Source organism: Esox lucius, chromosome 16 (genome assembly GCF_011004845.1).
Source record: "Esox lucius isolate fEsoLuc1 chromosome 16, fEsoLuc1.pri, whole genome shotgun sequence".
Classification (NCBI taxonomy): Eukaryota; Metazoa; Chordata; class Actinopteri; order Esociformes; family Esocidae; genus Esox; species Esox lucius.
This window is the reverse complement of record NC_047584.1, coordinates 32,937,881-32,948,618: the sequence shown is the minus strand read 5'-3', so window position 1 is coordinate 32,948,618 and position 10,738 is coordinate 32,937,881. Positions and strand designations below refer to the sequence as shown.

At 44.3% G+C, this 10,738-nt stretch overlaps 1 protein-coding gene across 2 annotated transcripts; it reads left to right on the top strand.

The window, feature by feature from the left end:
• The first annotated feature begins 159 nt into the window (after nt 1-159).
• On the top strand, nt 160-10,725 carry LOC114841030 (sodium/hydrogen exchanger 2-like). Of its 2 annotated transcripts, XM_029125812.2 has the most exons (13): nt 160-739; nt 1,030-1,244; nt 2,704-2,952; nt 3,817-4,067; nt 4,175-4,392; nt 4,641-4,840; nt 5,287-5,376; nt 5,491-5,561; nt 6,846-7,013; nt 8,734-8,830; nt 9,526-9,642; nt 9,872-9,947; nt 10,023-10,725. In XM_029125812.2, exons 1-13 carry the CDS (start codon nt 457-459, stop codon nt 10,454-10,456), a joined length of 2,469 nt encoding a protein of 822 aa, XP_028981645.2. In that variant the 5' UTR covers nt 160-456; the 3' UTR covers nt 10,457-10,725. The 2 variants fall into 2 exon arrangements, with proteins under 2 accessions (XP_028981645.2, XP_034153542.1); XM_034297651.1 differs by having other exon boundaries at nt 9,872-10,725.
• Nucleotides 10,726-10,738: the final 13 nt, after the last annotated feature.

The window sequence follows — 10,738 nt, the reverse complement described above, 5'->3', positions numbered from 1 at the left end:
TGCAACTGGGCTTACAATCGGGATTGAGAAAATGTTGCTTTTTGAGACCATTTTGGTTTTATATTGATACATTTTCTGGCCTTTGACGCAGAAACCAGGTGGAACGTATACCATTGAATACAGTGATTTCAATGTTCCTTCTCCAATCAGAACTGTTCTCGAGACGAGCATCTTTTTCACGCCCCACCTGTGAAACGAATATTAAAGCAAAGCTGAGAGCGGTCATTCCCAAAACCGGTCGGTTGAGTTGAAACACAACGAGTTGAACTGGAATGTCTTGTATCTTGGCATTGAAATATAGGGATGTAGCGTAATTTACTTTTAAATTATAGCAGATAGTTTTTCACTCCGTAGCCTTTGACTTGGTGCCCGCGAGAGGGGCAGCCAATCAACTTCTGGAGCTGTAAGGAAATTGGTTATTTAAGCTGCTTAGTGGGTTAAAAACATCTGCGTTGAATGACCAGTATGCGAGGATCTAGACAGTTGAAAATGGTGGTGTACTTTTTAACTACCGGATTGCATCTTCTGACTCTACCACGTGGATCTGTCGCAGAGATCCCAAACAAACCTTCGGGTACCGTAACGGACCTGTCCTCTACCAAGTCAGCGCCGGGGGATCATCAAATTTTCCCCGACGCGGTGAAACCGGATCTGCCGGTCTTCGCTATGAACTATCCCCGTATACAGGTGCCGTTTGAGATCACCCTCTGGGTGCTGCTCGCATCATTCGCCAGGATCGGTAAGCAAAGTAAACAACGTGGGCACAACCGTCAGAAAAATAAGAACAGGATAAAGTGTTAACGCGTTTCTCTTAGTTATCCTCAAGTTACCTCAGTATTGTCGCGACATTCCTAATGGGAATTCACCGAGGACCTCCGCCCAAATATCTAATATAATTTAATTATTGTAATGTGTGCATGCAAAACCCTTGACTTCCCATATGTTCATGTTTAATGTTCCCTTAAAGATCAATTTACACAGAGGTGCCTGTGTAGAGCGTTTGACATTTTACCTCTCCTTCCCCTGCAGGTTTCCACATTTACCACAAGGTACCCTTCTGGGTCCCAGAACCATGTCTCCTGATCAGCATTGGTCTGATGTTGGGGGCCATCATGCACGCAGTCCATGAGGAGCCCCCAGCGATGCTCAGCTATGACCTCTTCTTCCTCTACATTCTTCCTCCCATGGTCCTGGACTCCGGATACTTCATGCCCACGCGACCCTTCTTCGAAAACATTGGCACGGTACACTGGTGCCAGATAGAAGATGCCCTCTCACAATAATGACACAGATGGCTATATCATAATATTTTTCATGAAATGCGTTTGATTAAATACACATTTCGTAGAGATGCGGTTGTGATCAAAACTTTGTGAACCCTTGGATAATTGGTAATATATCGAACATTTGTGAGGGAAACATGAGTGAGCAGGCAAAACACATCTTTTATCTTTTATGAGATTCACATTCAACTGTAGGTCATAACAGAATGGCACAATCATAAAACAAAACATTGCAACAAAGAAAAAAATTAACTGACCCCTGTTCAAAAGTCTGCATACCCTTAGTTCTTATTAATACTTTGTATTGCCCCCTTTAGCATCAATGACAGCGTGCAGTCTTTTGTAATAGTTGTCTATGAGGCCCAGAATTATTGCAGGTGGTATAGCTGCCCATTCGTCTTGGCAAAATGCCTTCAGGTCATGAAAAGTCTTTGGTCGTCTTGCATTAACTGCACATTTGAGATCTCCCCAGAGTTGCTCGATGATATAAAGGTCAGGATACTGTGATGGCCACTCCAGAACCTTCACCTTTTTCTGCTGTAACCACTGGAGCGTCAACTTGGCCTTGTGCTTAGGGTCATTGTCGTGCTGGAAAGTCCAAGAGCGTCCCATGTGCAGCTTTCGTGCAGAAGAATGCAAATTGTCTTCCAGGACTTTTCTGTAACATTGGCACAGTAATGGCTTCTTTCTGGCGACTCGACCATGCAGCTTAATTCTGTGGAAGTATCATCGTATTGTGCTTCATGAAACAACCACACTGTCTTTTTCCAGAGCAGTCTGTATTTCTCCTGATGTTACCTGTGGGTTTTTCTTTGTATCCCAAACAATTCTTCTGGCAGTTTTGGCTGAAATGTTTCTTGGTCTACCTGACCTTGGCTTGTTATCAAGAGATCCCCACCTTTTCCACTTCTTAATAAGTGTTTGAGCAGTACTGACTCTTTTTATATCCTTTTCCATCTTTTGACAATTCTTTTCTGCTTGGGGACCGATGACCTATGGAGTTTGGGTTGCCAGGCAACGGATTTTGCACCCGTGTTACCCTTGTCTGTTTGTGGGAACCATGCGTGCCACGTCTCCCGGGCATTGACCCACCCGACTCCTAGCGCATCACTGCAGATTGGACAGCTCCCCCACATTTCCTCTCCCCCACAACTGCCTAAGATGGGGGATATTTATTAAGACGATTTGCTCATCGGGGCAAACTATTGGCTACGTGGGACTTAACATTGTTAAAAAGTGTTCAGAGGTTCTGCCGATACAACAAGTTAATCTTTGTTAAGTCACTTTGTAACTTTTGGAGAGACTGGGGTTGGGACGTTTTTCCAAGCTGTTACAGAGCCAAAGTTATCGTGGACTTCCTTCACCTGAATGTGAAAGCTACTTCAGTCTTCACAGCTTACTTGCCATCTTCTGCCGACAGGTGCTTTGGTTTGCAGTGGTGGGGACCCTGTGGAACAGCATCGGGGTTGGCATGTCTCTGTATGGGGTGTGTCAGATTGGGGCACTGGAGGTGCAAGACATTAACCTGCAGGAGAACCTGCTGTTTGCCTCCATCATCTCAGCGGTTGACCCGGTGGCCGTGCTTAGCGTCTTCGAGGATGTCTCTGTAAACGAGCAGCTCTACATCGTTGTGTTTGGAGAGAGCCTGTTCAGCGACGCCGTCACTGTGGTGAGTTTGTGTGTGTTGTTTTTATTTTTTGCCTTAAAATATTGAGTTTGTTTTGCTCTTTTATATCGCAGGAATATTGCAAAACAGGGGTGTCAAATTCAATTTGAGAACATGAAGGGTTCATGACACTTCTGTCCCTAATGAATGTTTTGGGTATCCTTCCCCCTACTGGAGCCATATGTCTGTTTATGATATTTTTTAAAATCTCTCGTGATAATATTATGTATTTGTGTGTGTATTTATGTGTCAGCAGCATAGTAATGAAGTGTATTTATTCACTCATGTTCCTCCTCCTCATTGCTATTTAAAGTTACTTACCCAAGCTGTCTGGGAGTATGTGAAGAGTATCCCTGTCTGTAACAAGAGCTCCTTTGTTCCGGGTTCCTTATGTGTTAGGTGTGTCCGTATTTCCCCCTCAAGGTGTTCTGAAAACACACAAAGATTGTATCTTAACAGTTTACTGTGTGGTCTCTACACACTTCATTCTCGATCAACACTGATCACAGGACACCTCTCTGCTTGGATGGAACTGGACTCCTGTTCTTACTTTCAGACTCAAGCAAAGTAAGCTGGCTGTGATAACGCAGCATTGGTGTCTACATCTACAAAACAAAGTAACACAGTCTGAAACATCAACAAAGAGCCAATGAACAAAAGGGACCCATCAGGTTTCCTGTCCTACTGTGTGGACTATAAGGGTCTAAAGGTCCATTAGAAACCCCAAGCCTAACCACTGAGTGGCTGGTGTCGGTGTGTTCTCCTGTGTGTGTGCCTCTTTCCAGGTGATAAATACATTCTAAAGGTGCATTCGGGTTCCATGCTCTTTCAAAAACACACTATAACCCCCCCCCCCCCCACCCCCAGGTTCTGTACAACATGTTTACCTTCGTAGCAGAGATGCCAGAGGTGGAACCAGTGAACCTGTTTCTGGGCGTGGCCAAGTTCTTTGTGGTGGACCTCGGCGGGCTGGCCTTTGGCCTGGTGTTTGGCTTTGTAGCCTCCTTCACCACGCGCTTCACCTCCAAAGTCCGGGAAATAGAACCGCTCTTCATCTTCATGTACAGCTACCTGGCCTACCTGGTGGCTGAGCTGTTCAACATCTCTAGCATCATGGCGTAAGTCGTGGAGCTAGCATACAACACACACACACACACACACACACATACACACATAATGCACGAAACACAGACACCGTTGATGTCCCTGTGGTGTCCCTCCACAGCATCGTGACCTGTGCCCTAACCATGAAGTACTACGTGGAGGAGAATGTTACCCAGCGGTCCTGCACCACCATCCGTCACGTGGTCAAGATGCTGAGTAGCATCTCAGAGACCCTTATCTTCTTTTTCCTGGGCGTGGTCACCATAACGACGGAACACGAGTGGAACTGGGGCTACATCCTGTTTACGCTGCTGTTTGCCTTCCTGTGGAGAGGACTGGGTACGAAAGAGATGAGAGAATCTGTCAAATCAAATGATGTTGTACTTTTCACATGCGCCTCTTACAACATGAGTAGACTGGGACTGTTCAACTTTGCAATTCAGACCTTTGCTTTTACATACTTTGGTTGTATAGTTACAAGTAAGACAATGAATATAGTAAAAAGATTTGGGCCACTCTGTTCTAATGTGGATTGTAACTCCTTGATGTTCACCCTCAGCGTTTCACCCTTTTCTCTGACCTCCCAGGTATCCTGGTGCTGACCCAGATCATTAACCCTTTCCGCACCATCCCGTTCAACTTCAAGGACCAGTTTATGCTTGGTTATAGTGGCCTGCGAGGGGCAGTTGCTTTTGCCCTGGTCTTCACCCTGCCAGACCACATCGGCCGAAACAAACCTTTTGTCTCAACCACCATCTGCCTCATCCTCTTCACAGTCTTCATCCAGGTAGGCGACTAGTCTGAACCAATGTCAATGACTGAAGTGGCTTATGAAACATGGCTGTCCACTGACCTGTTCCTGTATCTATCTGACCAGAACCACTGACCTGTTCCTGTATCTATCTGACCAGAACCACTGACCTGTTCCTGTATCTATCTGACCAGAACCACTGACCTGTTCCTGTATCTATCTGACCAGAACCACTGACCTGTTCCTGTATCTATCTGACCAGAACTAATGACCTGCTCCTGTATTTATCTGACCAGAACTACTGACCCCTTCCAGTATCTGTCTGACTAGTACTACTGACCTGTTCCAGTATCTATCTGACCAGAACTACTGCCCTGTAAGTGTATCTACCTGGAACCAGGAAAGGTTCTCTTTGGAACCAAGGAAGGGTCAGTCAAACTTTTTTTTATTGATATCTTTGATCTAATATCTGCTTCCCTCAGGGCATCAGTATCAGGCCGCTGATGGAGTTCATCAATGTGCGCAGAACCAACCGCAACCTGGACACCATCAACGTAGAGGTCCATTCCAGGGTAGGTCAAGACTGTTCTACGATACAGTACACAAGTTCAGCAATAGACAGCCTGTTTTAGAATCACTGTGTGTACAGTGGATGTCAAAAAGAACTCCTTCCTTCTCCTCCTCAGCTCATGGAGCATGCCATCGCTGGGATAGAAGACATCTGTGGACAATGGGGCCACTACTACTGGAAGGACAAGTATGTATCACTTCCTGTCCTGTCTGCAGAATCACATTAATGGAAACCAAGTCTGTTCTCAGGGCAAGCCTGGTTGGTTCTAAAGTCCTGTGGTCATATTCTGTGTTTCAGAGATTAGGTCATTGCTCAATATCTTTGATCTGCGTTGGTTTACCATTTCGGCTAACCTTAACCATTTTTCCAACGTGAATCTAATTATCTTAACATGCCACGTTCAGAGCTGCTCTGACTACAGTATTGGTTTCAACACTGATATGGTACAGCATCCTGGTCCTCTAATCACAGGGTGCCATATTTCAGTGGGGTTTGTTTCTAACCCTTTCTTTTGTGACCCTCAGGCATTTCAGTTTTGGGTGGAGCACCCAACCAGTTAACACTTCATTCATATGTGTTTGTTTCGGAATAGTTAAAAAACATTTCCTGAGGCTCCCTGAGGAAAAGTTTGAGGACCACTTCAATGGTTTAATGTTGAATTTCATTCCTACAGATGAACTGGATGTAGTCCCTTTTGCTTTCAAATGTCACAGGTGGTGTATTTTGCTTCTTGTATCTCAGGGACACCTGTTGCCCTAGGTCTTCTGGCAGGCCGAGTTACGTTCAATATTTTCTCTTTGTGTGACTATGAGGACACAGGGAACAGACACTGGGTTGGAGGCTGTGGCCTGGAGGCTGTTTATTTCAAACAAACAAATCACAATACGCGACGGTAGAATGGCTTGGAAGGCGCGGCAGCCAAGGCCTGGGTTTATTGAAAGTGATGGCTCTGGGGTGCTGATGCGGTTGTGGAGTTATCGGTCTCAGGTTTCCTTTTGTAGCACTATAGCAGGTGTCTCGGGTAAATGGTAAACTAGTTGAGTAGCCAAGATATGGATATCCGGTCAGAGAATGACAGGGTTTTATTACTCAGTCCAAACTGAGTTTCAGATTCATTCTGTTAAAAGGTGACTTGTTGTGTATCTTTCTGGGTAGCAGGTTTATGGCCTTTAGCGTGTAACATTTAAGAAGTTACAGATACATAATGATTTCTTACATCTTTAATTCACACACGGTACGAAAACCTATACAAAAGGAGCTCGGCTAGGGAGTTCAAATATCACTTGCATGTCGACTGACTTGTGTTGCTCTCTCTCGCCCGCTAAGAGCTTAGTGATGTCACTGGCAAATGGATGTACTCAGAAGCACAATAATGAGGTCTTATTAGTATATTGTTTTTCCAATTTAATTAAGGTGTAATAATTTCTTATCCACGCTCTGTCAGGGTAAACACTCTCCAACCTCTGTCAGGTTTATGAAGTTTGACAACCAGTTCCTACGTCACATCCTGATTAAGGATAACCGGGCTGAGTCCAGCATTGTGGCACTGTACAAGAAGCTGGAGCTGCAGAGTGCTATGGAGATACTGGACATCGTGTCTGGGGACACCAGCACAGCTCCTTCTGTCATCTCTCTATGGTAAGTTTATTCTCTCTCAGTGTTGCTCTATCTTTTGTCGATGGGATTCATGCCAATAGTTATGCGAAAGATATGACAAGAGAAAACTAGTAGATTATTACTGGTTAGGTTCACAAGGCTTATGTCTCACTTGTGGCCATTTTCAATGGATCACAAATCTTAATGCTGTTTTGCATTGCAGTATTTCATCTAACAGACACCATTAGCTGATATTTGATTTGATGTTCTTTGTGGGTTGTATGATCCAAGGCAGGGGTATTCAAATCTTACTCTATGAGATCCGGAGCCTGCTTGATTCATGTTCTGCCTCATCATTTATTGCACTCACCTGGTGTTCCTAATGTTGTCATATGTTTGGCAGATTAGGAAGTGCAGCTCAGTTTCCACCTCATTTTGTGGGCAGTGTGCATTAGCATATAATTTGCCTTCTTGAGAACCAGGTCAGCCTGGGCCATCCACTTTCCAAAGACAAGCCATCATCACTGAGCCTGGCTATAGTGAAGGTGTTTCTTAATTTTAGGTATGTTACAGTTTCACCACTGTGTACTCTCTGTTAAGGAAAAGCTAGCATTCCAGTTTTCCTTTGTTTTTGGCTGATAACTTCTATTGTGTCAAAAACGTGTGGTTCTCTTTATCTCATTATTTGGCTGGTCCTGAGGATACCTTGGCAGAATTCTGCATGTAGAGTCTCAATTTGGTGCTTGTTTCATTATGGACATTTCGAAAGCAAGGGTTTTTTCTCAAACAACCAGAGGCAAGAATTGTATTCAAAAGTATTTATAAATACAGGATTAAAATGATTCTATCATTTTTTTTAATCTAAAGAGGGCCCTACTACAGCGTAAAATCCAATAAAAAGTCTTTAAAATCATACCTAGACTAAACCACACTGGAACTAATGCATGTATAGCACACTTTCAGCACAATTCTGTTTGACTCAGGAACTAAATTGCAGCATGCATTTTATGCCAGTCACCCTTTTAACAGCCAAGCAGTTTAGATTGGGAGGTCATTTCAGTTTGTTCGATTCATTACACAATCGATCTTCTGTCCGCTTTAATTTGTTTGTTCTAGCTGTTGTCCAGAACGCGATGGCGCTGTCTAGTCATTGGGTTTGGCGGGATCGTGGCCACGTCTGTCTTGGATCTGGTGACAGCTGGCTGGGGAAATAAATGGTTGGCATCCGCAGGTTCCTCATTGGCTGTGATCGTAGGAGAAAAACAGGAAGTCATCATGGTTCTTTTCAGAGGGGGAATTTGACTCACGCCATTTGTGGTTCCAAAGAATTCTCTTATTGAGAGTGTTGTGGATCAGGAGGAGATGGACGGTAGAGACTGGTTCAGTCTGGCAGCGGGCCAGTCACATGGCACTTCTGTGTTCCTGTCCGCCGCTTTATAAATTGATTGGGGTGTGTCGGTTAGTTCAGGAAGGCGGCAGGTAGGAAATTGGCATCAGCTGTCATCATAGTCCGGGCCATTTAAAACATAATGTCAACACACGCAAAGCAATCAAATAACCACATAGCACTCAAGTTAAAACAAAGACACACTATAGAACAATCAAAACACACAACAGGATAGTTTTAAAACATGCTAGTCACACTATATGACATAGTTTGACAGGCTTGGATAGAACTGATGTTAGGATCCCTTGTGACATAAATACTTGGTCTTGGTCTCTCTGTTTTCTTTCTCTCTGTTTGTCTCTCTCTACCATGCAGCAGAGGGAAGGGTTCTGGTAAACCCAAGAGGAGGTTTGCAGACCTGGGGAGCATGCATGACATCTTGTCCAAGAACATGTACAAGATCAGACAACAGGTGAGTCATAAGTCATTAATGAAGATTTATTTTATGCCTGCATGTGTCATAGTCCTTATTCTGTAATATTCAAGGTCAAAATTCTTAGAACTTTCTCGAACCCCCACTGATTTCCAGAAAATTACAACATTTATAGTATCTCTAGAAAACCTGGGAAATTTGCCAGAGTTGTGCAAACCGGCTTGCAAGGCGCTGGCATATCTTTAACAGACAACACATCAGCTTCCCTGAAAACTGCATGTGAAAACTCGCAATCAGGTGTTTCATTTACATTTGGTGTATTAGGTTATTAGGCGATTGTGGGTGGAGACTCAGTCATTGTGTCTGCTGCCATCTGGTGGCCTGTTCTATATAGTGGCGCTTGAACAGGATTTGTCTTGCCTGACGTCTGGAATGGAAATTGTAGGCTGTAGTATTTTTTGCTACGAGAAGTTTTGGGTAGCCAGCAAGGAAAATTTAATTAAAGTGTCACGTCCCATCGACTCAAATAAAAAATATTTGTATCCAATCAATTTAGTGTTAAGACAATAAAACACAAAATAATGTATAACACGGTAATAAAGATGGTACAGGCATCGGGTGTTATACATGACATCATCTTTAAGCGCAACCATAAAACAAGCTGCCATTTATTTTTTCTATGATTTTGTGTGTGTTATTAAAATATGGGTGCTGTGCTTTCCTCGGTGTTCCAGACGACAGAGTATACCACCAAACACTCGTTGCCGAACGACAGCCACACCAAAGAGATTCTGATCCGACGGCACAGCAGCATCAGACATAGCTTTGGGCAGGGCTCCTCCCTGGGCCCGGTAAGGAACACTCGGATCCAGACAGTTTTATAGTGGACCTTTTTATAGTGAATGTAGTTGTTTGTAACATACATTTCATGATTTAACTAAAAGCATCAGCTTCAAAGGAAATTCTTTTATTGGGATCAAACTGTTTCCAAACTGGGTTAGATGCTTGTTTTACCAAAAACAGTCTGTTTGAATTGCGTCATCTACTGCTAAACTCTCTTTCTCACTGTCATTTCCTCAGGATGAAGCCAGGAACCCAAAGTACTTTTCTCTTCCTACAGGGAGTCTCGACCGGACTCAGAGTCTGGGACACACAGGTGATATTGAGGGAAGTGTGTGTGTGTGTGTGTGTGTGTGTCACTCTGAATCCAAAACTTCTCTTTTTCTCTCAGATAATGGTGAGGATGAGACCCTGTCGGGGGGGGGCTACCCATCAGCCCCCCGCTCCAGGATCAGCCAGTCCAGTAGGTCCTCTTCCAGAATCAGTCTGCCACTACGCAGGCTGGACACTCTGACAGAGGTGTCCTCTAGCGCAGGAGTGGACCTGGTGGATGAGAGGAGTGGAGGGAGAGGGAGAGGAAGGGCTGGTGGGCGTGGCAAGTCCCGTCTAAACTCCTCCTCCAGTGACTCACGGGTTCCTGCCCCTCCCTGTCACTTTGACTCCTCTGAGGTTTTCCATGGCAACAGAGACTCAATGCCAGAGCAGGAGGAGCCCCTGTCCCTGTCTGTAACCTGGGTGGAATCTAGTGACCATGACGACAGCAGCACACAGAACCCACTTCTCAGGAGACCACGGTGGAACCCAGTGAAACCAAAGAATCCCTGAGGCCAATTGGATGTCTGGACGGTAGCAGCAGGACTGCTGTTGGCCGAATTGGGTTCTAAAGTTGAACTCCTCCAGAGGAACTTTTAAAGACTCTTGAACCCAAGAACTGTGATGTATCAAATACCATAAAATCTAATTGCACCACAAAAGACCTACAATCAACCATTCTTTGTGCTTGTTCTGACCACATTTTGCTCATGTTTTAAGACAGGTGTAGGCGATTAAATGCTTTGTAATGTTTTTTTTTTTTTTTTACAATATCTAATATACAGTACCAGTCAA